At 54.6% G+C, this 26,173-nt stretch overlaps 1 protein-coding gene across 1 annotated transcript in view; it reads right to left on the reverse strand.

Moving 5' to 3' along the window:
* Sptbn5 (spectrin beta, non-erythrocytic 5) overlaps positions 1–23,437 on the reverse strand; it is a 44,529-nt gene extending 21,092 nt beyond the window's left edge. Inside the window, exons 1-30 of the mRNA XM_052726644.1 lie at positions 23,273–23,437; positions 22,945–23,112; positions 20,149–20,265; positions 18,110–18,267; positions 17,473–17,701; positions 16,025–16,656; positions 14,167–14,305; positions 13,823–14,055; positions 13,443–13,596; positions 12,865–13,341; positions 11,704–11,830; positions 10,722–10,810; positions 10,496–10,639; positions 9,629–9,781; positions 9,209–9,339; positions 8,739–8,978; positions 8,120–8,407; positions 6,955–7,195; positions 6,690–6,829; positions 6,457–6,556; positions 5,754–5,924; positions 5,291–5,455; positions 4,695–4,909; positions 4,246–4,432; positions 3,823–4,023; positions 3,471–3,587; positions 2,252–2,397; positions 1,739–1,874; positions 1,388–1,533; positions 58–172 (exon numbers count right to left, since the gene is read on the reverse strand). Of these exons, the coding sequence (XP_052582604.1) occupies positions 58–172; positions 1,388–1,533; positions 1,739–1,874; positions 2,252–2,397; positions 3,471–3,587; positions 3,823–4,023; positions 4,246–4,432; positions 4,695–4,909; positions 5,291–5,455; positions 5,754–5,924; positions 6,457–6,556; positions 6,690–6,829; positions 6,955–7,195; positions 8,120–8,407; positions 8,739–8,978; positions 9,209–9,339; positions 9,629–9,781; positions 10,496–10,639; positions 10,722–10,810; positions 11,704–11,830; positions 12,865–13,341; positions 13,443–13,596; positions 13,823–14,055; positions 14,167–14,305; positions 16,025–16,656; positions 17,473–17,701; positions 18,110–18,267; positions 20,149–20,265; positions 22,945–23,112; positions 23,273–23,383 (5,670 nt within the window). The 5' untranslated portion in view covers positions 23,384–23,437. The remainder of the gene's footprint in view (positions 1–57; positions 173–1,387; positions 1,534–1,738; positions 1,875–2,251; positions 2,398–3,470; positions 3,588–3,822; positions 4,024–4,245; positions 4,433–4,694; positions 4,910–5,290; positions 5,456–5,753; positions 5,925–6,456; positions 6,557–6,689; positions 6,830–6,954; positions 7,196–8,119; positions 8,408–8,738; positions 8,979–9,208; positions 9,340–9,628; positions 9,782–10,495; positions 10,640–10,721; positions 10,811–11,703; positions 11,831–12,864; positions 13,342–13,442; positions 13,597–13,822; positions 14,056–14,166; positions 14,306–16,024; positions 16,657–17,472; positions 17,702–18,109; positions 18,268–20,148; positions 20,266–22,944; positions 23,113–23,272) is intronic.
* Positions 23,438–26,173: the final 2,736 nt, after the last annotated feature.

Raw genomic sequence — 26,173 nt, forward strand, 5'->3', positions numbered from 1 at the left:
GGGTAGGAAGGGAGGGTGGGGCACTGAGCCTGGGAGATCCACCTCTAGAGTTCATACCTGAATCTGAGTAAGGACTTCTAGAAGGTCTCTGTGGACTCGGAGGGTGGTTTCTGTTTCATGGAGCAGGCGGCTTTGGGCACGGGTCAGCTGCCACAGTTCAGACCAAGCAGCCCTACCACACAGAAGAGCAGCCATGGGTCAGCCTTCATCCCGTCTGGTCTGTCTGATCAGCTCTCTCCTCTCTGGGTGGAACCCATGGATTGCCCAAAGCTCATGATGGGCGGGGGCGGGGGGCTGTCTTTCGAGCCTCCTGCTTCCGGCTCCCCCTTCCTACAAACCTTGCTCCCTCCCCTTGAGCCTCTCTCGTTTCACAGGGCGTGTAGCCGTGTGCGCTGTCCTGCTGGGCTCAGCCTGTCACAGATCTCTCTGGTCTAACTCTGCTCCCATCTTTCATGTCTGATTTTCAGTATGTCGATCAATCCCATTTGTGGAGATCTGAATAGGAAAGGCCCCCACAGACTCAGGTGTTTGAATGTTTGGCCCATAGGGAGTGGCACTATTAGAAGGCGTTGCCTTGCTGGAGTATGTGTGGCTTTGTTGGAGGAAGTGTGTCACTGTGGGGGTGGGCTTTGAGGTCTCGTATATGCTCCAGCTATGCCCAGTGTGGGACAGTCCACTTCCTTCTGCCTGGGGATCAAGATGTAAGAACTCTCAGCTCCTTCTCCAGCACCATGTCTGCCTGCATGCTGCCATGTCCCACCATGATAATAACGGATTAAACCTCTGAAACTGTAAGCCAGCCCCAATTAAATGCTTTCCTTTATAAGAGTTGCCACGGTCATGGTGTCTCTTTACAGCAATAGAAATCCTAAATAAGACACCATTACAAATCCTTGAGCAGAGAGTCCCTATCTTTCCTCCATTTCCCCCTTGCCATGCTCTGCCTGTGCTCAAAGGCTTCTTCCAGGCTAGACTTTACGCTGAGGGTCAGGAGAAGATCTGACCTTGCTGTGAGCTAGAAAAGGACCCATACCAGCAGGTGGTGGACACCTAGAATAGTGAATGGAAGGCCTGTGAGCATGGGAATTTGGAGCTCGGAGCTCATGGAAGGCCTCCTCTCTAGCTCAGGCAGGTTCTTTCCACAGTTCCTCCTCCATGGCTAAGGCAGCAGTAATTGGGAAAACTGTCCCTGGGGGGCTGGGAGTGTCTGGTTGGTAACCCCAGCCTCATCTTCCACCACAGACCACAGTGGAGGCTCTGACATTGCAGGGACCTCGCCCTCTCTAGCAGAGCAAGCAGGGCCCTATGACCTGCAGAGTGTGCACCCTGTGTTACCTCCCTAGACCCTCCTCCAAACCTAGACCCTTGCCTGGACCATCGCACGCACCGTAGATCCTGCTGCCGCTGGTGGGCCTCGGGTGCGGCACTGTGCCCACACTCCAGGAGGCTCTCTGCCAGCTGCTGGCAGGTCTCTACTCGCAGGGCACCGGTTTCAATTTGGTTCTGAAACTCCGCAAACTTAGTGCAGAGTTGCTGAGGAGAGAGGGGAGAAGATGACAGGGTGGCCCTAGTCCAGTTACTCGGTGACAGTGTGGGGTTGTGTGGCCACAGCACCGGCACACTCCACCCCGAGGGCATACTCCATGATTCCACTGTGCCTTCTCCCTCCAGCCCAGCAGGACTAGCCCCTGCCATCCAGCCCCTGCCTCCTGTGTCTTCCCTGCTCCCACCCCCTCACCAGCACACGCTCATGGTCTTCTCCAAAGTTGTCCCCTCCTCTGGCCACCTGCTTCCAGCTAGCCAGCCAGCTCTGCAGGTCCTCGGCTTCTCTCATGAATTCATGTAGCTTCAGGGTCCCGTCCAGCTCCCGGCCCCTATGGTGACAGCCAGGGGTTCCCCAGATGTTAGCTGTCTGCTCGTCTCCCTGGGGACCTGAGGGTGAGGGGGCTGAAGAATGGGGTTGTTCATGATCTTTGCCCAAGCCTTTGACTCGGAAAGAAGACATAGTAAGGCCAGGGTAGGGGACAGAGGGTGTTGGCAAGAGATGGAGAGCTGGGAATTGAGGGCCCAAGTTCCTGCTATGGGAGCCTTTACTGAAGAGCTTATAGAGAGGCGAGCAACACAAAAACTCAGCCTTTTCCTGGGGCATCCTAAAGGCCTGGGTTCCTGCCATCATAGGGCCATGGCAGGGGACTGTCAGCTGTGGTTAGGGCCCCTGTGCCCACTGATGAGGGTCCATAGTGTCCCTCACCGTGCATCTGCCAGCGTCTGTAGTGCCTGCAATCGCTCCCGTACCATACCCAGCTGCTCAGAGGCCTCCGATCCAGTGAGGGTCTGGAATCTCTGCTCAAGATCCTCCACAGAGCTCCAATAAAGAGCTAATTCCTGCTGCAGCATCTGCCAATGTAAGAGTCCAGACTGGGTGGTTCTTCATCTCTCTATACATCTACCCCCTATACAACCTACACATTCATCCCCCAGGCATTCGTTCAACAACTCACACACTCATCTGTTTACCTCTCAACTCACTGACTTCCCAATATACTCATCCATCTATATACCTATCCATGCTCCACCCACTCAGCTTCACCCACCACACATTACCCACTTACCCAATACTGATGGCACACGTACTGTTTTACAAAATGAAGATATGGTCTCCACCCTCAGAAGACTCACTACTTAGCCAGAAAGAGTAATGGTGGGAAGATTGGGCTAAAGAAAGGGGGGTCCAGGAGGCATCATGCTGGACCCCAATATCAAAATGCAAAAATCTACAGAACTGAGCAAGCCTCTCTGCATCCTTGGCACAGGGAGGCTACATGAGGCCAAGCCTGCAGGCATACCCTTCAGGAATAGCTCACTGAAGATCCTCAGCCACAAGACACCACAGAACAGTGACCACTGGAACATGCAGGAAAGTATCTGGACAGGAGGACATTTCCATGACAAGAAGCAGGAATGCAGAGGGGCTGAGGTGTTGAAGCTTGATGGTTCTAGGAATCCACTCTGGCCTCCCTCCCTTCTACCAGGGATGCTTGTGGGAGGAGATGGATTTAAGGGTGGTGAGTGGGTTAACAAAAGGATGATGTTCAGAGCCCTATAGCAGGACACATATGAAGGACAAGGGGCAGGCTGAAGCGGGTGACTCTTGAGGAGTAGGAAGGTCCTGGGAAGGAGATGAAGCATGAGGAGACAGAGGCACCCAAAGTCTGCATGGAGAGGCAAGTCCAGGAAGGCCACAGAAGGTAAACACACTCTTGAGTCACAAGGCTGGGGTGTACTGGCAGAAGTGTGTGCTCAGGGGAGGAGGGTGAATAAGGACTTGGGTGGGTGGCAGATGGGGCTAGCCATGTGTTCAGGAAGGAAACAGCAGGGCTCTGTGTCTCAGGAAGCAGGATGCGCCCTTTGGAGTGTGGCAGACTTCCTTGTGGTCTGCTTACTCACATGGGGTGATCAGGACACAGTACCTGGTGTTTCCTAAGGAGCCCAAAGGTAGCTGTCTCATTGCCGCCATATTCCTGACTGCTCGCCAGAGGCCACTTTTCCTCCACCCAGGTCTCTATTTCTGACACAGTCAGAAAGTACTGCAAAGAATGATGTTGACTTACCATAGTGATCTTAGCTGGGACGCTTCATCACCTGTCCTGGGCGCCAGCAGCCAGCAGAGAGGCTTCTGGACCCTTACTGGAACCAGCTAACTTGCATAAGCAGCACAGAGCTCCCATCACGGCCTCCCTCCATGAAGGTCCCACAACTCCTCTCTCCCACATCTGGTCCAGCTTCCACTGCTCTGCAGACCCCACCCTCTCTGTCTCCTACCTGCTGGACGGTGACGGCCTGCTGCAGGCAACGGGCACGCGCATCACACGCCTGCTCCAGTTCTGCCCAGCGGCCTTCTAACTTCCGGCACCGCTCCACAATGTGCTGAGCACGGGGGTGCCCAGAGGCTGCTAGACTCTGGCCAGAACTTAGTACTCCATGCATGTGTCCCACGTGAGCTTTCACCTCAGCCTGGAGCACCTGCCACAGAGCAATGGGATTCCCTCAGCCACACATGTCCAGATTAGAATCGTCGATGTGTCTCTAGGTTCACCAGGCTAAGGACAACTGGAGCAAAGTGGATCTGGAAATCAGGACACCCAGGGAGAAGGATTTTGAGGCCAGGTAGTAGTGGCAGGGAGTGGGGGTTCTAAGTTCTGGGGATGAGATACTGGGGCCCTGGGAGGGAACAGGTGACACTACCTTGTGCTTACGTTGAAGGCGCTGGACATCGCGCCAGCAATGGGCGGGGCAGGTGGGACCGGTACCGGGCATGTGCTCAGCCACCCATGTGAGTTCCAGGTTGCTAAGGCGGTTGAATTGGTGCAGCTCAACTGAGGCCTGCAGCTGCATGCGCCGGGTGGCCAGCCTGCTCTGCAGGGCCTTGAACCTGGTAGGAGAAAAGATGAAGAGGCTGGGGGAAAGAATAAAGACAAGGTCATGGTCCTTTCCTCATCCCCACCAGGGACCCATGAAAAACAATGTCAGGGAACAGAGGAAATCCTGTGAGGCTGCCCCACCCCAGAATGACTACTCAGAAGGGAAGGAGGTTTGGATGCGCTCAGGTCCTTTAGGTGCCACTCAGTCCTTAGGTTCCCAAGGCGTGTGTGGAGGGGGAAGCATGGCCCTCGAGATGAAGATGGAATGGCCACCTCTGGTGACACTTCTGGCTCTCCTCCAGGATGGTCAGGGAAGTGAACGCATTGTGGGTCTGAGAGATGAGGGCAGCCATCTTGCTGGCCAGCGCCTGGCTCTTATCTTCTAGTTGGCAGTGCTGTTTCTGCAGCCTCAGGCTGGAGTACAGGTCCTGTCCCGTTTCTGCTCTCTGCAGGGCTCCCTCCAGATGCTCCAGCATCTCCCTGACATCCTGGGGAGGGTGGCAAGAGGCTGCATTCACCTTTCCACTGCAGCTCAGCAGGCAACCCTGCCGGGGCTCGAAGTCTACAGTGCTCCTAGCCCCAGATTCACCAGGGACCCATCATGTCCTCCGAGCTCGTAGTGTGCAAACCACCTGCTTGTGCACCTTCCTCTCTGGAGGAAGTTGTGATAATCACATGCTAGACACACGGAAGTTACTCTGGCAGTGGCCTGCTGCTGGGCAAAGCCATGCTTTACTCTGGGCCAGAGCTCTGTACAGGACTTCATGATGGTGGTGGGGCACTCTTCCAGCTCTTTCTGTTCTGCCTGTTCCCAGGCAAGCCTGGTCTTCCCTCTGTGTCCTCGCCCCCATCCCACATTCCCCAGGGACCTGCAGTAGCTCCAGGAGCTGCCCCTGCCGTCTGGTCTGCAGCAGCCTGTCCCCTTGCTCTGCCATCCTGTGGTCCAACTCTTCCCACTTGTGACTCAGGCCCTGGAGTCTGGCCTGTATGTCCTCCTGTGCGTGAGGGTGGCCGTGCAACAGCTCTCTCCCAGCCTGGAGTGGAGACAAAGACCCGGGCTATTTTGCTGAGCTACCAGGACCACCACCAACCACAGCCTGCTGCACCCAGGGGCAAAGGGCAGGTTGCTGGCTACAACTGTTTTCCACTCGCTCCCTGGAATGGCGGCGGCTTTCTGAGCAGATTTGGGGGCCTATCTAGGGGGACACCCAGCTAAGTGAAGGAGGCAGAGGGGACCCTTCTTCCAGTGACTGTGCTCCATAGAAGTAGGCAGAGCAGTGTGCTGGGAATCTGAAGACAAGAGGGCCCTGCACTTCTTTCAAGCATCCTCACCTGCTGTAGGTCCTGCATGTACCCGCGGGTCGCTGATAGCTCACGCTTAGTCATTTCGTGCCACTTGAGTTCCTTCAGAATGTTGCTGCATGCTTGGGGGGGTTCATCGGCCACCGTGGGCCACTTCTCCTGCATCCACAGCATTAACTCCGCCACAGCCTGCTTCCATTCCTGCCCGAGAACCAGGAGATGGTGGGTCTCAGGGTCCAGGGGGAGGGATGGTACACTTACCTCTAGAGAGCGGGGCACTGGGGGGGGGAAAACAGGACCCAGAGCCAATTCTTGGGTACAGGGGAGGTAGAGCTTGGATTTTGCTGATCCCCAAATGGGGCAAGGACACTGTGCCCAGAAAGAGAAATGCCTATCAGGTCCCACCCCACAGACGACACCAGATCTCATGTGGTTCTTGATCTAAATGGTTTGAGGTTTTTGGAGGCCTGGCCTGGCCCTAGGGCCTGAACGAGCATCAAAGCTGCTCCGTAGCTCCTTTCCTTCACCCATGCAAACCCTGGTGTGTCAGAAGTGAGGGCGGGTATGTAGTAGGATGAGAGGGGCAGGTGGTCAAGGGGTCCTTTGAGAAGCCCAGTGACCACAGCTCCAGCGTCCTCTTGGAAACACCCAAGGGTTGGGAAAGTGCCCAGTAGACAGGATCCTCCTGCCTCAGTGCAGCTGTGGGCTGGTCTCCTGCAGCCTAGGGACTCACTTGCAATTGGAGGGAGGCCAGCAGCTGCTCCCTTCTCTGCTCACTCCTCTCCTGGACCCTGGTCCACTGTGTCTGGGCACTGTGCAGCATCTCTCTGATCCTGGAGAAGAGGGGGAGGAGAAGGCTCTTCCCTGCCTGAGCCCCCTTCCCCCCAGCCCAAGGGAACCCCGCCCCACCGGGCCTGGGGCAGCAGTCTGTCCAGGTGCAGAGACAGCAGCAGGCAGATGGCTCACTTGTGCTCAGCCGGGTGCTGGCTCAGAAGCAGCTTTTCACCACAGGCCCGCAGGGCCTCAGCCCGAGATCCCAGGGTGCTCCGGAGCCACCCAAAACCTTGGTGCTGCTGCAGCAGGCTCTGGGCCTCTCTTAGGTCCTCCTGGTGCAGAGACCTGAGGTCAGCTCATCCTCCGGGCCTTCCTGCCCACCCTGGCTTCTAGACCCAAGGAGGCCAGCTCCCTCTAGAGGCAGTAGGATGACAGTTCTACTTGCCCAACTCCTTACCCCCAGATTGTCCAGGTGCAGGAAGGCCTCGTGGCTGGCACAGGTGTCAATGAAACTATCCACTTCCTGGCCAAACCTCTGCAGCTCCAGCCTGTCCCGAAGCTTCTGCTGCCTCTGCCTCCACACAGCCTTCAGCTGCTGGCCCTGCTGGCCGAGGAGCCTTAGGGCACTGGCCAACTCTTGGGACTGTGGGGAGTCTGAGACTGCCACCAGCTGGCCCCGAGTCTCTAGCTGCCGCAGCCTGTGTAAAACAACAGACATAGCATCAGAACACAGCTGACCCTCCTCACCAGCTCCTCCAGCCCTTCATCACAGAGCTCTGAAGTGAGGGTGGCAGGCCGGTTAGTCCTATGGGTTCGCTTTTTCACCGGACAGCTGTGTCCTGGCCTGTGAATAGGATGGAATGCAGCGGGCCCGGTGGACTGCCCAGGACCCATGTCACACTGTCCTCTTTGTAGATGGCGAGTGGCATGCTGGGACGATACAACTCAACAAAAATCTCTCAATCCACACACGCCTGCTGGCAGGGCCACTGGAACCTTTGACCCAACAGAGCAGTTGCTCCTTCGGGCTGGATGCTGCCCCCGCATTTTGGAGACAGGTGGCCGGACTGTGGGAGGCAGGAAAAGCCAGCGTTTCCTCTGCGCTGCAACCCGAAAGTAGCTGTGTGTGTGTGTGTGTGTGTGTGTGTGTGTGTGTGTGTGTGTGTGTGTGTGTGTGTGTGAGACAAGGGGAAGGCACATGTCCGTCTCTCAGGGCCCACTTGATACCTGTCAGGCTCCCTGGAGCAGAGGGCAGGGCAGCCTGAGGATTGTACATGGTGCCTCTGTTTGCTCATGGGGCTGCACATCACTTCTGAAGGAAGTGAGGGGGTAGAAATCTTAGTCCCATTGGTGGGTACTGGGCCCTTTGACTGTCGAGGCCAGCAGGGTATGCGCTGCTCAGAATGGGAAGCTAGATTGGGGGGCACCATCGTCACACCTGAAGGAGAGTGTCTGGGGGCCCTTCCCAAAGTGTGCAGGTGACCTGACGTAGGCCAGGGTATCTCCTGAAAACCTGCCTGCAGTACCATGCTAGATACCAGCCTGGCTCGTGACCCTGGAGATCACATTGCTTTTGACCTTCCTTTTATGAACTCACTCCCCCGCCCCAGGCCTGTCCTGACCTCTCTTGCCACAGGCAGGTCTCTTCCTGTAGACCTCCATGCTTCCTTAGCAGCTCCCGGGCTGAGGCCACATCCTCCAGCTCCCCTTCGCTGCACAGTTGAGCCCGGATGCCCTCCGCCCACAGAAGCAACTTCTGGCTCTCTTGGAAGATGCCTCGCTGGCCCCGAGCCTCAGTCTGGACCTGGACCTGCTGGGCCACTTGCCCTTGTACTTGCGTTAGCAGAGCCCGCAGCATCAGCACCTGCTCCTGAAGCAGCTGGCCCTCCAGGGGGCCTGACTCCATCACCCTGCAGGAGGTTAACCACTACAGTCAGTACCCCAGGCCTGTGTCTCCTGGGAAAGGGGTGACAATTCTGAACGTCCACCCCACCCCTAGCTAGAAGCAGCATGATCTGGGGCTCTCTCCCTTTCTCTGAGAGTTGGGAGCCAGACCCAATCCAAGGCTTTCTCGGGTCCTGAAGGAAGGACAAGGAGAATGCCTCTGCCAGCCCTCTTCCAACAGCCCATCTTGGCCATCTTCTCCCCATCCCAGTTCCTGCCCCTTCCTCATGTTACGAGGGCTTCCCTCCGCCCTCACTGCCTCCCCGGCCACCATCGCCATCCTAAAGCTGGCCGTACTCTATGGATGCTCTTTGGAGGTAGGAGATCCTCTTCTCCAGTCCCAGGACCTTCTGCTGAATCTGCTGCAGGGTACGATGGCTGTCTTCAGAGCCTCCTGGCCCCAGAACCTCCAGCCTGCCTATCACATTTAGCAGCTGGGCTCGTGTGGGTTCAGCCTCCTGTAGAAGATGGCACACCTCCGTGCTGTGCGTCAGCTGCAGGCCTTTCTCTTCCTTCAGGGCCTCCAGCTGCTGCCACCTGAGCAGAGGATACAGGGATGTATCGATCACAAGGACCCCTCCCATCCGTCCAATGACACCTACCCAGCTGAGGCCTTAGACAAAGCCCAGCAGGACAGAGGCTTCTAGGCTGGTGGCCCTCTGCCCGATCCTCACTGTCTCTGACACTATCCAGCCTCTCTACCTGGTAGGGTAGGAGGCACCAAGCGAGGGCCCTGCCCTACCTGCATCCCCACCCCTCATTGTCACCTCTGGTTCAGGTCTTCCTCCTGTTCCTGGATTTTCGAGGTGTGCCCTGGACATCTCTGTTTCAGCTGTTCAGCAGTGCAGATGACCTCAGCCCAATGGCCTTTTCCAATGGCCAAGGTCATGAGAAAGTTCTGAGGAGAAGGAGAACCCAGACCCCTGGGAGGCAGGCTCTGCTCACTCCATCCTCCCTTTGGACCACAAAGGGCCTTGGGATGCTTGGCTCCAAGACATTCATCCTGCTCGCCTTGAGACGGAAAGCAGCTGAGTCCCAAGCTCTCCGAGTCAGGCCTGCTGCCTTGGGACCCTCCCCAGACAGGACCAGAGCAAATGTGGAGAATGGAGCAAAACACTGAGGAATAGGGAGGCGGAAGCAATGCCAGGGTGGTGGCAACTTCAGTCTCCATTAGCTCAGCGGCTTACCTCACATTTGAGCTGTGTGACCTCTAAGTTGTCACCCTGGGGCTCCAATGTTTGGAACTGGGCTGTCTGCTCCTCCAGCCAGGACTGGAGCTCCCTACAGGAGCTGGAGAAGCTAAACAGGGCTACGGTCTCCTCCAGTCGGGCCCTGTGAAGCTGAAGAGGCAGCCCAGGGTCAGGGTGAAGGGTCAGCGCCCCCTCCGGAGGGAGGGCACTCAGAGAGGTCTTGGGTGTCCCCTTGCCTATCCCAAGCCACTAGGAGGAGCAAGTCTTTACTCCACAACCATACCACATCCATTTAAAGGTTTGTTGACATCTTGGTCATAATGTAAGCTCCTTTAGAGCAGGGAACAGGTCAGTCACTGCTTTGTTCCTGGAATCATGGACAGGCTCTGGTTCACTGGTTCTCAACCTTCCTAATACTGCGACCCTTTACTACAGTTCCTCATGTCGTGGAGACCCCAACTATAAAATTATTTTCATTGCTACTTCATAACTAATTTTGCTACTGTTATGAATCATAATGTAAATATTTTATAGGCAGGATATCTGATATGTGACCCCTGTAAAAGGGTGATTTGACCCCAAAGGGGTCATGACCCACAGGTTGAGAACATTGCTCTAGCTTATGGTAGAGGCATGATTAACCTCCCGTCCCTTCTCTCTCTTTTGGTAGAGGGATTGAACCCTAGGACCTCAAGTCTGCCAGGCAAGCATGATTTCACTTTTTTGAGTTTTTCATCTTGTTGTGTTTCCCAGGCTGGCCATGGACACCTGGATTTACACAATCTTCCTACCTTGGAAGCAACTGGGAATAAAGACATATGCCACATGCTTAGCTATGGACATTTCTTGAACAAAGAGCATTACCTTTGCCAGGGCCTGTAGGTTCTCATAGTTCTGGCTCAAGTGAGCCTGTGCCTGGAGTATGGTGCTGGAGTCTACATCAAAGTCATATTCATTCTGGAGAGTCATCCTTGGGCCTTCCCCCAGAAGGCTCAGGGCAGACTCCACCTGTGCAGAAGGAAGGCAGTGTGTCCACACCCAGCTCCTACCAAGTAGCAGATCTCCACCAAGATGGGGTCTGTGGTCATACCTGGGGGTTCTGCTCTATGCTGCAGATGATGGGTGCCCTGCCCTGGCTGTTCCCCAAGTCTTTCGGCTCCCAAGTATTCAGGGCCTCTTCTGGAAGCCAAGAGACATACAATGTTATGAGAGGACAGGATTCAAGGGCTGCTTGGGGCCCTCCTCTTCCCTACTCAGGCTCACTACAAGGTAGCCCAAATGGTTCGGTACCTACTGCTTCCCTGTGCCTGGTCCTTTGTGAAGAGCTTGTAGAGGCTAAAAGGACTGAGACTGGACCTTCCCATTGGGGCTCACGAGTCTCTCAGGACTGCAAAGCTCGCAGACCCAGAACAGGTAGGACGCTATCCAGGGATATACTTAGGTAAGCAAGGTATATTGTCATGTGAAATAAGTACCATGGGTGTCCAGGGGGAGGAAAGGCTAGATGGTCTGGGTATTTAAAGAGGGCAAGACAAGGCCGACTGGAGTCTGCCCAAGAAGGAGCATTTGCAAAGCACTGTGGTGGCCAGCAGCTAGGCAGAGAGGAAGCACAGGCTAGCACCCGTCCCTGTGAGTGGAGGAGCGCCTCATCTCTATCTTTCTGTTCTTTGGCCCTGGGCAAGTGTGGATAGCAGCAGCAGCAGCAAGCACACTGCTCAGCAATGGGTCATGGACACTGTAAAAGAGTAGGTACAGAAAAAGGAAGAAACCAAAAAAAATCAGAGGAGGACCCAGAGAATTTCAAGCTCCACGGAGCAGATGTGACCATCTCATCTAAGCTTTGCTGCTGTGAAAGCCGCCTTCCTGTGGCTGTCTAGAAGCAGGAACGTGCTGCTCTGAGCAACGCAGCGTGTTTCTGGATAGCTCCAGTTACTTCTCTCTGCAGAGCTCAAAACGGCCTCCCCTGAGCTCCTTCCATTTCGTTTTGGGATGCCCCAGACACAGCCACAGGGAAGATGTTTGCCCTCATTGCTGACAGACTTCAGGCTCGCACAAAGGTCATGACCTTGTACCTCTGGAGGAGAGGGGCATCTGCTGGTGTGAATACTGGCTGCCTGTTGCTGCTAAAACTCGGGTCCCACCCCGAGGTTCTCCAGCTGCGTCCCTGTCAAGCTTCTTCCGGTCTTCTGGGGGGTCCTCCTGTAGAAAGGAGCAAAGACTCTGCTTAGGCGACCAAGTGGCTCCCCACCAGGCAGATGGGCGGACTCTAAACCTCTCCTGCCATAGTGAGAATAGCAAAGCCAGAATGCCGGCCCTGGGATCTCTGTCTTTGCCTGCACCAGATGGGGACAGAGAACACACAAAAGGGATGGGATAGCTCCCATCATTTAATAAGTAACACACTGGAAAGGCAGGATTCACAGAGCAGGAAGAAACCACTATCCCCTGAACCAAAAGCATTGTGTTGGTGTAATGTAAGTACGAGGAGTGAAGCTTCACAGGTGCAGGGGTGGGGAGGGTATGTACGTTTAGAAACAGCCTTGGACGAAGGATCAAAAGGCCTCTTTGCCAGGGATCACTGGGTCCTCAGGGAGCCGCCTGCCCCATCTCACCTTGATTAACTTATTTGTAAAGAGTGGTAGTGGTGGTCTAGAAATTTGCTAACACAGAGATCTGTCTTTAAAATTATTAATCATGCGATCTGGGAGTAAACACAAAGGAATAGGGAGACATGGGTCAGTAAGGTCTGGGAGTGTGAGGCACTATGTGCAGGCTGGGCCAAGGTCTTTCCTGCATCCATCTACCAATTTTATGGCCAGGTTAGGTGAAGCAATCTGGAGGCCCTAAATGCAGCTTAAAGAGTGCATAGGGCAGGGCTGGGCGGAGAAGGGGAGAAGGATGTGGGGCATCTTTAGGGTTGTCAAATCAGAGACCCAAAAGGGACTTCAGGGTGAAGGGTCGTGAAAATAAGGCTTTGGGGGAGAACTTTCTTGAACTGTGCTGGGCAGACTGAGCCAAGCCCAGCTATCCCTGATGCCTTTGACTGGTGTACACAGACAGAATTCCAAATCACCTGAGACTGGGGATGGGAGCAGGGGTGGGGTTGAGTGGGGGGTGGAGTGCACGACCAGTTCTGGGCAGGACCACAAAGACCCTCATTGAGGGAGGAGCGTGTGCCTCACATTTAGCGTAGGAGTCATGAGTCTGAGTCCTTCCCAGGTTCAGGAACGCACCTTGAGTGACACCAGGGCTGCAGCAGTCCGCGCCCGACCCTCTAGCTCGCGCAGCTCCGCCCCGAAGGCGCGCACGTCTTGCTCCAGGAGCAGGTGGCGCTGCAACAGGGCCTCGGCCTCTGCCTGGTCCTTCCCGCAGGATGCGCTTTCCAGTTGCTTCTGCCGTAGGAGAAGCCAAGAAGCTGCCTCGGCTGAGTCAGAAAAGTACTGTGGGGAGGTGGGGAAGAGTTGAGAGAGAGCAGGTGCCCGCGCCCCGCCCCGCCCCGCACGTTCTACCTGGCCAACCAACAGTGCACTTTGCAGCCGGGCGCGCCTCCTTGTGGCTCCAGTCCAGAGCAACTGCCAAGTTCCCTGCACAGCTTCTGCCCTTTCCAGAGGATCTGGCTGTGTCGGGGGCCCTCTGACACTGAGGTTGCGTCCCCTCTGCATGAGATCTGCACACACAGACTGGTGGCGATAGAGTTCGGTTTCCAGAACCTAGCAGGGTTAGGGGTGTGGGTTGTGAAGGGAGAGAGAGGGTGACGCCCGGAGTTCCAAGCCTGACAAGCAAGGAGGTCGGGATGTCACAGAGGGGACACCTTGTGTTTCTGCAGAGCGGTAGAGATCTGAGTGAGGTCCCGGCCCAGGGCTGCCTTCTCCATGATCTGTCTGTGCTCCCTCAACCAGGCCTCCTCCTCCTCACAGCTGTGCAGGAACTGTGCCAGCTGCAGAGTCTGCTCCAGTCGGCCGCGTCTGAGGGTCAGAAGGGCCATGAAAGGGCTTGGGGAAGAGCAGAATACAGACACGCCCCTTAGGCAGGATTTTCCCCCAGAATGGCTTAACAAGTTAAGACCCATGCTTGAGAGCTCAGGAGCCGTGTAGAGGAGGCTGCCAGACCAGGATTTCTGTTTGGGCAGGAGATAATTAAAGTTTCAAGGGAAGTTCTACAGACGGGTGAGGAGTTGGGGTGGCCTCTTACCGGGCTCTGACAAGAGACACGAGGCTCTGGTGAAGCTCGGCCAGTGCCAGGGCTTTAGTCTGAAGTATCTGCACACTGGTGCCCTGGCAGGAGTCCAGCTGTGCTGTCTGCTGGGCAAGACGGTTCACTTGGGTCCTGTGGGCTGAGACCTGGGCCTCCAGCAGGTCATGCCTCTGCAGCAGTAACACTACTTCTGCTGGCTGTTGCCCACAGGCTGTGGAGCTGGCCAGCACCTGGCCAGAGATGAGGGGTCAGTGCACATCTAGGTACCCAACTTGTGAGCAGCACCAGTGCAGGTGGGGTGGGGTGGGGGGAGACTCCCAGAGTTTGGCTGATCTGCCCACCTGCAGCTCCCCAAGCTGGTCAGTGGCAGCCTCCACCTCCTCCAGTAGGCTCAGCACAGCCAGTGAGCCTGCGATCTGTTTCCTGTGCTCCTGTAGACACTGCAGGATCTTCTGCCAGCGCCGGGCAATCTCCTTCTGCCTAGATAACAGGAGGAAAGGGCGAGCTCCAGCAGGCTGGGGGCAAGGGAGCTTGGCTGGCCTGGAACACTGGCACCTGGGGAGCCAGGGTAGGGTATGGATGTGAACAGCTTGACACAGATGGTTGGGAGAGTGTGTTCACAGTCAGAGGGAGCCTGGGAGGTTCAGATGTCCAGACCCTCACCTCCCTCACGTCTAGCCCTCATCTCTATGGATGAAAACTACCTTTTCAGGCACACGGACTGAAACTATGACAGCTCTGTTTCTTAACCCTGGATCTGTCTGCAAATCCTGTTTGGCCCTATCTTCCAAATATATCCATTGATCTGGGCTATCACACTTGTAATCCCGGGACCCAGGAGGAGAGGTCGAATTGCCACAGTTTTGTGAAGCCAGCCTTGTCTATATAGTGAGTTCTGCCTCTGTGAGACCCGGCCTCAAAAGCAAACTAGAAAGCCGTATTCAGAATGCCATCACTTTTCATTATCCCGCTGCCTTCCACCCAGGACTCTACACCAGCTTCATAATGGGCTCTTTACTTCAGCCCTTACCCCTTCAACCTGCCCTAGCACAGCCTGCAGGTGATCACAGGCCAACACTTAGAGTGTGGCACCCCTCTGCTCAGGACTCAGGAAAAGAAAAAACAAATCAACCAAAATGCTTTTGCTTTACTAGTTAAGGCCCAGCTTAACCTCCATTCCTCTCCCTCATCTCCTGTGACTGGTCATGTGCCCCACCCCCACTTTTCAATCTTGAAAGGTGTGTAACTACCTTGGGGTGCTATTCTTGCCATTCCCTCTGCTCAGGACAGTCTGTCCCCCATATAGACACAACCAGTGTGCTCACTTCTCTCTGGTCTTTTTTTTTTTTTTTTTTGGTTTTTCGAGACAGGATTTCTCTGTGTAGCTTTGCACCTTTCCTGGAACTCACTTGGTAGTCCAGGCTGGCCTCGAACTCACAGAGATCCACCTGGCTCTGCCTCCCGAGTGCTGGGATTAAAGGCGTGTGCCACCACCTCCCGGCTTCTCTCCGGTCTTTACTCAAAAGTCAACTCACATCCTCCTGCCTTGGCCTCTCACAGTCCCATGGTTGCTTCCTTCCTTCCTTCCTTCTTTCCTTCCATTTATTTTCTGAGGACTGAACCAAGGGCCTTGTGCATCCTACACATATGCTACCAACTGAGGTAGACTCTAGACCCTAATTTTTTGTTTGTTTGTTTTTTGAGACAGGGTCTCAGTAGGTAGCCCCCTGGCTGGCCTAGAACCTGCTCTGTAGAGAATTGGCTGGCCTTGCAACTCACAGAGATCCACCTGCCTCTGCCTCCCAAGTGCCGGGATTAAAGGCGTGCGCCACCACACCTGGCCCAGCCCCTATATTTTAAACTGCGCTCACATACTCGATTTATTTTCTTTCTTGCTTTCCGTGAGGATGCTGTAAGCGGCAGGAGGGATTTTTTGCTTGCCCGCAGCACTGCTAAATGTTTGATAATGGTGTGTAGGGATACAGTGGGCACTAAATAAATGCCTCTTTGGTGAGTGTGCTGACTGCTGAGAGGCTAGCCAGAAAGAGCAGAGTGTAAGTGGCACCTGGTGTGAATCTGGGCATCCATGGGATTATCTCTTTAGCAGGAACCCAGAAACCACAGACCACCCCACTCTTCTGTAGGTGGTGGGGAGACTTTGGCTCGCTTTGAGGATGGGTTCACTTGCTTGGAGCTCACCTGTGGGCCACATCTGCCCAGCTGTGATACTGTTCCTGCTGCAGGATGTCTGCAATCTCGCCCAAGGCTTGGAAGCGCCCTTCCTGGGGCAGGATGCTAGCCTCTAACATGCTCAGCCTCTGAGTGGCTGCCTCCCCTGTGGTTGGCTCGATGAGGGAGGCTCTGGCCTGGTCTAGCATCTGCTCTGACTCATTTAAAAAGCTTTCCCGGAGGGCTGCCTTGCACCGGAAGCGGTGGGCCAGAGTGTCCAGTCGCTCTAGCTGTAGCAGCCTGTGCTGCATGGCCTGGCTCCTGGAGGCCTCTGCCCTCTCTAGTTCCGCCCAGCGCTGAGCCAGGTCTGCAGGGCCCAGGCCCTCTCGAGGTAGGAACGGCCTTCGGTTTTGGGCTCGGAGTGTTGTCTGCAGCTGGAAGAGCAGAGCCTCTATGGCTCCTCGCTGCTGCAGCTGAGGTGGCTTTTCCTGGGTATGGAAGGAGGCAAAGGCTGCCAGGAGTTGGCGCATGGCAGGCAGTGAGTCTGGGAAGTCCCGCGCCTCCAACTGCATCTGCTTCTCTCCAATCCAGTAGAGCAGGTCAGCCACCAGCTGCTCGTATTGAGCCTGTAGTGCCTCTGTCTCCTGAAGCTGCAGCAGGATCTGGTGAGGGGCAGAGCACTGGTCAGCCGCACCTGGGGCGGGCCTCAGATCCAAAGCCCCACTGCTGGGCGCTAAGAGCCAGGCAGAGCCGTCCAGGTAGGCTGGCGCTCCTTCTCTCGGCTGAGGATGCACAAAAATATCCCCCCTCGCAGCCCGCAGAGTGTCAGGGACATTGTACACTCAGACCCAGGAGTCTGCAATACTCGCTCGACAACTGGACTGAGACCACGTCTTGCCCTCCTCCATCTGATTTTGCTCCTTCAGCCTCATGTGCAGGTTGAGGCCCTACAGGCCGTTCCCCCCACTCAGCCTTCTTGTCCCTTCTTCCCTGTGCCCCCCACCCCCTAAACCAGCTCCCAGTTCTTGACCCCACACCAACATTAGGACACTAACCCTGAGGACCGCCCTTCCGGGTCTCAGACTCTGCCATCGCCTCCATAGTGTGAGAGAGCCCCCCAAAAGCATGAACTCAGTGCCGCGCCTGCTCAACAGAGCCTCTGCTACGCCTGTCCTCCAAGATTTAGTTCTCTAAGCTTTTTAATCCCATTAGAAGCTGAACAGCTTTTGAGGGCAGTGGAGGCAGAGGGCCAGAAAGGGCCACTGCTCCCCTGGCTTCTCATGTATGCCAGGAACCATGCTAGGTACTTTACTAACACTCCCTTGGACACTCAGAACAGCCTCCATCAGTCAGGAGTTGTAACTACTATGTCACAGATGGAGCACAGAGAAGTGAGGCAATTTGGCTAGGGCCATGGAGCCAGTAAGGCATGGGGACAGCCAGTCAGACAGACCTGACCCCCGCCCCCATTCACCAACCTTAGCCAGCCTCCTCTGGGCCGTCTGGCCCTGGTGCAGCTGGGAGAAGTAGTGGTAATACAGGGACACATAGGTCATGATGGAGCGCTCATCTGGGTGCGGGGCTGCCACATCCTCAGGGTCCAGCAGCTGAGCAATGCCTAGCTCCTGCTCAGCCACTCGGAAGGCAGAGGAGAGGTTGTGCAGAGGATGATCCAGACTCAGTGAGCCATAATCCAGCAGGTCTGGCCTGGGCAGAGAGCAGGAAGCTTCCTCAGAAGATCGGCATGTTTTGGCTTACATCAACCATCCACTGCTTATTATGACAGTGTTTTCCTCGGATGGTTCTGTGAGCCTCAGGCTGGAGTACAGGAAAGCTTGATGGGAGGGAGGGTTAATGTAGCAGAGGGGTTAGGACCCAGGATGTGGTCGGGCATCCCCAAAGGGCAGACATTAGCTAGAGAGAGGACAGGGAAGAAACAAAGCACAGGATGTAGAGGAGGCAGGAGGGGTCAAAGGCAAAGCTCCTGGCTCTGGCCCCTAAGGGAAGGAGGAGGGGCAGGCCTAGAGCAGGGATCGAACCCAGGTACTTTCCATTTATGGCCCCACTTGTCCTTCTCTCTCCAGGCCCAGGGCTGCAGAGGGTGTGTGGATGCACCTGTGAGCGTGGAGGAGGGCATTGAAGCCAAGCCCATCGCTCCAGCTGCGGGAGAAGTCAGTGATGTTCACATCGGGGTAGCTGACCGTCTTGCGCTGGCACCACACCAGCAGGGCTTCCTTAGCAGACAGCCAAGCTGCACCGGCCCCGAACTCCTCCTGGGAAACAGGGCCGTGTGGTCAATGTGCTGGGTGGGCGGAAGGCATCAGAACCTGCAGGCTGCAGCAAGGGAGAGGCTTTGAAGCCTGGACAGGGGCTTTATTAAGAGTGAAAATGTGGGCTGGAGAGATGGTTCAGGGGTTAAGAGCACTGGCTGCTTTTTTCAGAGGTCCTGAGTTCAATTCCCAGCAACCACAACCATCTGTAATGAGATCTGGCGCCCTCTTCTGGCATGCAGGCATACATGCAGGCAGAACACTGTATACATAATAAATAAATAAATGAATGAATGAATGAATAAATGAATGAATGAATGAATGAATGAATAAATAAATAAAAAAGAGTGAAAATGCAAGTATAGGGAGAGATTGGGGGGGCAGGGGCACACTGAGACTCCCCATGGAAGGGATGATGGGGGAAGGCCAAAGGAACCTCTTCAGATAGCAGCCTTCATCTCTGGACCAAACGCCCAAGCAGTCTTCCCAAGGGGTCTCGGGCAGATCCCCAGGACAAAGGAAAAACCTGTTTTGTTTTTTAAAAAAAATATATATAACCTTTTAGGGATGGTAGGAAGATTGGCAGCAGGTGACTTAGTTCAGTATAGCGTATGCGGCCAGGAACATAGAGGAGCCACACATATCATACACTGAGAGCTGCCAAGCCACGGCCTGGATTGTTCCATAACTGTCCCAGAAGGAGCGGCAGGGAGGTGTGATCCGATTCAGGGTATGAGATCAAGTCTAAGGAGGAGGCCTATGGTCTACCACTCCAGGTTTTAAAAGAAAGTCTCTTTTCCCCCTTTAGTCCCTGTCATGGTATTTTTAGTGTAATGTACTATGTTTAGTACTATATTAGTATATTTCTTTCTCATACTTCCCCACCTCAAGGCCCTTCCTAATAAAGCTAATTCCTGAAGAGTAATTATGTGTCAGCTCCTTTCACTAACCAACAAGCCTTCTGATGGGCCAGCCATGAAGCTAACTGACCTGAGGCCTCACAGAAGACAAGGTGGGCCTCACTACACTCCTGTCACCCCAGGCACAAGCCTTTTTACCTCAGCCCTCTGTCCTCTGTGGCCACTGTTAGTACTTCTACACCTCCATACACCACTGCGGTGGAGTCTCTTTATATATTCCATTTCCTCTGGTGGGGCCGGTGAAGTGTGTAACAGGACACTGTCCCGGATCCCAGCTAACCAGGGAGAGGGCCTGAGGTGGCTGCTGAGGGCGCTGGGACCTGAACTCAGGATGTCAGGCCCAGCAGCAAGTACCTTTACCCACTGAGCCATCTCATGGAGTTTGAGAGGCCTCCCGGAAGTCTCAGACCCATGACTTTTTTATTAGGGTCTCACTCTCCAGCTTGGCTTGTCCAACCCACTGGCATGGAGTTGGGGGTGGTGTTTGGAAATCATAAAACAGACACTTGATATAAGGACATTCTGCTTGTATTTTCTGGCCCAGCTGGAGGGGGAAAGAAGGGATAGGAAAAGATGGAGACATAGAAAATACTGCCTCGGTGGTCTTCAAGACCCTGGGGACTTCATAAACCTCTGACCTAGGGTCCCTTTGTATATCTAATCTCCTCTGCTGGGACATCACGGCATAGTGAAGGCAGGGATTCAGTGCCAAGCAACAAACCAGGAAAGGAAGCGGTTGGTGGCCAGCTACTCTGCCTGTCACCAGTGAGTGACTTGTCCCCAGTCAGTATGAAGTCCTGACTACTTCTTATGTCAGCACATGGCGACATCCTGGGTTCTTTGCCCCGGATGAAGAGTGAACGTTCATTTAATGAACACCAAGGGTGGAACCGCTCTGTCCTGAGGGGCCTGAGGTGAAGCCAGGGCTGGGCTAGGCCATGAGATACAGGAGAAAGAGACATACCCTGTCCAAGGAGATGTGAGAAATCTGGAAACGCAGAATGATGACCCAGAGGAGTCCCAGGATGAGTGACTGGTCTCCATCCACAATGTTCTCTGGCCCGATGAAGGGTATGGGTACCTGTGGGCATGGGTGATTGTTCCTGAGAAACCTGGAGTCCAGGAGGCTGTGAGATGGGAAGGTCCTAGAATCCAGCCTCCTCCAGCCAGAGGTCCTCCAGGGAGAGCAGGCAGTGGACAATGTCAGGAAAAGGACAGCTTTCTGAAAAGTTGGGACATTGGCCCAAGTCTCCCTGGGTGTTCTCGAAGCAGGTAAACTAGCCTGGGCAGTGGACCCTCATACGTGGAAATGGGGGGGTCTCAAGTGAGCTAAATAGACAACAGCCAGGGTCTGTGCCTCCTCCTCCCATTGCCACTGCATCTCAAGGGGGTCACTGGGTCCCTGGATCACCCCTAAACCTCAGTCTTCAGTCAGTATTTCAACTCCAACAGAACTATTAGGAATTCAGGGTCCCCAACTCCATCCATCCAGATTCTCTAGAGCCCAGCCCCAGGAATCTGCATTTGAGCAAACAGTGGATGACTCTGTGAGCATAAGGGTGAAACCTCTGGTCTAGATCTTGTTCCTTAGAGGAGAGGACTGGTTAATTCAGGACAGATAGAGCAGGGCCTCACAGGATCTGCCTGGTACCCTCTGGCTCCATCTTCTCTACCGAATCATGTGGCACCAAGGCAGAAGAATTCTGAGATCAGGACTCCGGCTTTGCTTGTGGCAACCCTGGTGCCTGATTCTAACACAGGCCTTAGAGTCCTGGCACAGGCTGGCTGTCTCAGCTGTCTGAAAATATGACCCCCCAGATGTCCACACGATTACTCTCCTTTCATCTTTTCAGCCTCCAGTTTGGTGTCGCTTTGCCCACATGGCCCATTTCAACCATCTTATTTGAAGCTGAAACTGTGACTTTCCCTCCTACCTAGACACATGCATCTGCTGTCTCCTACTACATAAACAAACACCCAATATACACTACTACTCCCACGGTGGGGGTGCTGGTTTCGCTCCCCACTACATCCTCAGTTCTTCATAGAATTTTATTACTGGCATATACCAGGTCACAACGATGACCTGAACGAACAAAGGAGAGACGCCCTGTAAGACCAGAACAGCTGTGAGCGGCTCACCGGGCCTGCGAGAGGAACTTCACTAGCACTGTACCTTGTGGGTGAACTCTGCTGTACCTCACAGGTCTCTGAGGATCGCAGCCTGCACCTCCCCTTCTCCCTGGCCCACTCATCCCTCTGTATTCACCTTAGTGTGGAGGTGTGACACCCGGCTAAAGGAGAGCGTGTCTGTTCCAGCTCGCCAGCATCAATTCTCCCAGCTTCAGGTTTAGCAATATCAGCTGATCAATGAACTTGATCATGATGGGAGGAAATCAGCAAATATACAGACTGTGGTGTGGTGGTGGTGGTGGTGGTGGTGGTGGTGGTGTCTGTGCATATAGGTGTTGAGATGTTATTATTTTATGTTATTATTCTGTGTTACCCAAGGTAGCCCCAACTTGAAATCCTCCTGCCTCAGCTTCTTTAGTGCTGGGACTAATGATGGGAACCACCACACCCAGCCCAGGAATTACTCAACAACTGACTCTAGGGGAATTAAAGCTGTGGTTGAGCTGGGCTTTGGGGCAACTCCTTCATCCAGTCTTGACTACAGTCACCTCGGATGGCTAGAGAGTCGAGGATATCACCTCCACAAGGGTCAGTGGCCTGCTGTATAACAAACTCATAAGGAAGCTGGGTGTGGAGGTACATTCCTGTAACCCCAGTATTTGGGATGTGGAGGTAGGTGGGTCAAGAGTTCCAGGCCAGCATATGACACAGGAGTTTTGAGTAGCCTAGGCTGCACACGTGACCTGTCTAAAACAACACCACCACCACCACCAGCTCAAGAAGAGCTGCAGGCCTCACATCCATCTGGATTCCTGGAGGGGACGGCTGGCCCATAGGGCCATTGTCGCTGGATCTGAACAGGGCCCGGCTTTCTGCTGCTCTAGGTGCTGGGGAACCACAGTTGCTCCCCCTCCAGTGGCTTTTGTCTCCCTTGCTTTCGGCTCTAGGGTGCTGCATGTCACTTCCATCAGGACACAGGAGCCAGGCATACTTAGGCTCAGCCCAGCTTGGGCCAGCTCCATGGCTTCACAACTTCTGGGCCAGCTACCTCCCATCTTCAGCTCCCAAGGCCAGGAGCCAGTTCATCAATATAAAAGGGTCCTGCACAGCCCAGTGGCGCTGTCACGAGGGCCCCTCTGTGCCGTGGGAACTCCTGCCTCTTTTTAATGACCCTCTCTTTGATTTGTGTCTTTCCCAGGTGACTCTGGTGCCCTCCTAAAACCCTTCTCTATGCCAACCTCCTGTGGGCACACCTGGGCCCGGCTACTTGGCTGATCATGGATCCTGACTGATAAATCATTCTGGATCTATATGTCCAGGATTAAGAAATGAGAAGATTAAGAACACTCAGACACTTTCAGCCAAGAACGCTGCAATCCTCCCTTATCAGACAGGGATGTTTTCAGTCCTGATAGGGATATAGATTGTTCCTGCTGTGGCCAGCTGGTGGCCGGCTAAGTCAAGTGCACCGTGCAAGGACAGCTTTGCTGCTGGCTCTTGAGCCTCGGCTACACCTCCTGTATTCAGGCCCAGATCTCCTGCTCAGTCTGAGGCCTAGCCCTCATATGATGACCTCTGGTTGCTGCTCACCCAGCTGTCCACACAGAACCCCCTTCCCAGAACAAACCTTGGCCCTGAGGAAGGCCAGTGCATGGCTGCTGTTCTCAAGGAAGTGCACACGTAGGCGGCCTGGGCTGGGCGTTGGCAGGGCCTCCCCAGAGATAAGCTCCAACAGCCGCAGTAGGTGGGCACCGTCAGCAAGCTCTGTGTACAGATTCTGGATCCTGATGCCCACCTGGGGAATGGATTGGAGCAGATGTGGGGTCAGCCCAGCATCTCCTGCTCACTCCATTTTAAAGCCCAGGAGGTCAGGCCAGGGGCATCTACAAGCCAGGGATCTCACAGCAGGCCCCCAGGTCACTGGCCAGAACTGGAGGCACCCAGGCCATACTTACCCGGCCCAGTCGGAAGATGTTGTTGATCCATTTGGTAAAGGTCTTCTCCTGCATCTGTGCATGCTGAGCCTGGAGCTTGCGGACATGGCCAATCTCATACTCAGAGTCCATTGCCAAACTTGGACTCAGCAGGGCTGAGCTGCGGGCCTGGGTCTCCTCCTCAGGGACACCTCTGCTAAGGAGCTGGAGGGTTGAGGGGACAACTAGCCTCTGGACCTATAGCTCTTTGAGGGTGAATGGCTACTGGACATTTCCCCGTGTCTGGAGGTGGTGGGAGCATGGAGGTTCGGGAGCACTGTGGGTACTGATGAACCTCCTGCCAGAAGTCTGGGGCCCTGTCCTGCCAAGGTCCCCATGAAGGGTAGGAATTATGTCGGAACCTAAGCAGGTAAGAAGCCTGACTGGCAGCCTGCACTTGAATGACCCAGAGCCACCCCACCCCCAACTTTCCAAATTCTTCTCCGAACCCCTGCCGCTAGTCCTATGCCACAGCCACTGGTCCCTGTTCTTTGGCTTAATTTTGGCAGGCAGAAGGAAGATGGGCAGCTCACCTTGGCAGTTGATGTCTGGGTCCTCGCTCGGAGGCCCCACTGTCGGATGGAGATACAAGATAGCAGGGCCTGGGGAGTGAGGGAGAGAGAGGACCAGAAAGGTCAGGCTGGAGCTGGGGCCACAGTCTGGCCCTCCCCTTTGCCAGCCTGTCAGGGGTAATGGCACACAGGCAACATTGTCCTCCCACCTGCTACAGGGCGGAGCCCAGACAGGAGGAGGTGGCTCAAGAATGTGCTTGGCTTATTCGAAGGGGTTCTCCTTCATTCTTAACCCCATCCCCTGGCTGCTTCCCTGCTTAGCAGGTGCGGGTCCGATGGTCTTGTTGGCTCTGGTGAGAACATTGCAGGATGCTGAAGTGTGAAGGAGGCATCAATGGTCAGGGCTTCTGGATGAAAGCTGTGACTCACCTCCTCTTTGCACCCCATCCTAGGATGACGGGAGGAACGAACCGACTGACAGCCCCTCCCTAACCTGAGAACAGCCACAGGGAGCTGTAACATCCTGTGCTCAGCTTCTCAGGCTCTGACCAGATCTGGGCGACAAGCTCAGCTCAGCCAAGTATTGAGAAGGCAGCCCTGACCCGTGACTGTTGAATTGTGACAGGAAGAGAACTGGGGAAAACAGCTTCTGGGGGGGCGGGGCAGCTCCCGCTTACTGCTCCCCCGTAACCAACAACCCCCTCCCAGATGCTGTCTGCCAGAGGCCCTGCTCTCTCTTTTCATAAGCCTTGGTCACAGGGACACCTCCCTGTACCCCCTCCTGGAGCCTCCTTCTCAGAGACTGTGGGCCCAAGTTTAGTTAGTTGTATGCAACCCCAGGGCAGGTGTGCATGCTTCCTCTGACCACGGTCAGCTCCAAGGAAGATTCTGGAGGAGATGCACAGTCTTTCAGGTCCAATCCCTGTTTTGTAGGGGAAGCCTTGTCTTCAGCCATTCCACCCTGAAGGTGCCCAGTCTCATCTGTAAGGGAAAGCTTTCAGAAGAGCCTTTCGGGTCTGAGGGATCCATCCTCGGCCCCTCGGGGTTTGTGTGATGTGAGGTCTGAGGCCAGACAGAGCTATATGACTTCTTGTTGATAGGTTTGAAAAGAACAGCTGCTCAGTTGTTGGATGTGGGGCTGGAAGGATGGCTCAGTGGTTAAGGGTGCTCTTCCAGAGGACCTGGGTTTAGTTTCCAGCACATGCAACTTACAGCCACCTGAAACTCCAGTTCCAGGGCATCTGAACTTCTCGCTTATGCCGGCACCAGGCACTCCTACAGCGCACATATATACAGGCAAGCACTTGGACACATAAGATAAAAAGAAATAAATCTTCAAAAAAAAACAAAGAAGTTGTTGGATTGGGACTAGAGGACTGCTCTCCTCCCCACACCTCCCCCTGCCCCAGTGGCAGCCAGAGCCACCACTGATTGTACAAGGACCAACTCCTCTTTGGCTGTGAATGATTAAGCCCCTGGTGAAAGGACAGTGTGGTTTGGAATCCTTGCCAAGTGACTGAATTTTTTATCTGAGCTGGATCGAGTGATATAGATGGAGCATATTGAAGAATAATCTAGCAGGAACAAGTCTTCAGGTGCTGTTTGATCCAGCATCCCCAATGACATCACTGCAGATCTGGGTTTCCTATGCCTTGCTCAATGCTTCCTTTCGGCCAGCCCAGCGCCCTCCCTATGCCCCTCTTCTCAATGCCATTAATAGCCTTGTACCAATAAGGCCCCTGCTTTACATTATAGTTCTAGAGAAGAGGGAAGATGGAATATCTTTCTAAGTGTTGGGGTGGTGGCTCTTCACAATTGAGTTAGGAAACAAACGTGAATATATTTTTGAACTGGTGTCTCTGACTAGAGGGATGAAATACTTTAATTGGCTTAAGCTAGACAGGATCCATCCTGGAAAGAGGGGAAGGGTCTACTGTACCCAAACCTCATGGTTCTGGGTGATAATGAAAAGGAATATGCTGTGCTGAATGATAGCCCAGGTTGGCATCATCACAAGGGTACAGGGTGACAGTGGGAAACGCCCAATGTCTGTACAGGTGGTGCCCACCTGAAGTGCATGCAGGAGAGAGGGCTGCATCTCAGGAATGTGCTCAGCATTGCCCCGCCACACAGCCCAGCAGCACCCGTCCCCACAGTCCCTTCAGCCTGGACTTTCAATAATCTTTCTCAGGTGAGGTGTGATGTGGGGTCTTTGTCCAGTGATGTGACTCTGTGAGACCTCTTCCCCAGAGAGGGTGCACGAGGAAGTGGGGTCACAGGGATGGCATGGAGAAGAGGCATACTCTCTGGACTCTTCCATCTCCTTTCAAATGGACCAAGGGACCACTTTCCTCTTGAAAAGTGGGCACAG

The sequence above is a fragment of the Peromyscus californicus genome, unplaced genomic scaffold, assembly GCF_007827085.1.
Source record: "Peromyscus californicus insignis strain IS unplaced genomic scaffold, ASM782708v3 Scaffold_7__1_contigs__length_154581171, whole genome shotgun sequence".
Taxonomy (NCBI): Eukaryota; Metazoa; Chordata; class Mammalia; order Rodentia; family Cricetidae; genus Peromyscus; species Peromyscus californicus.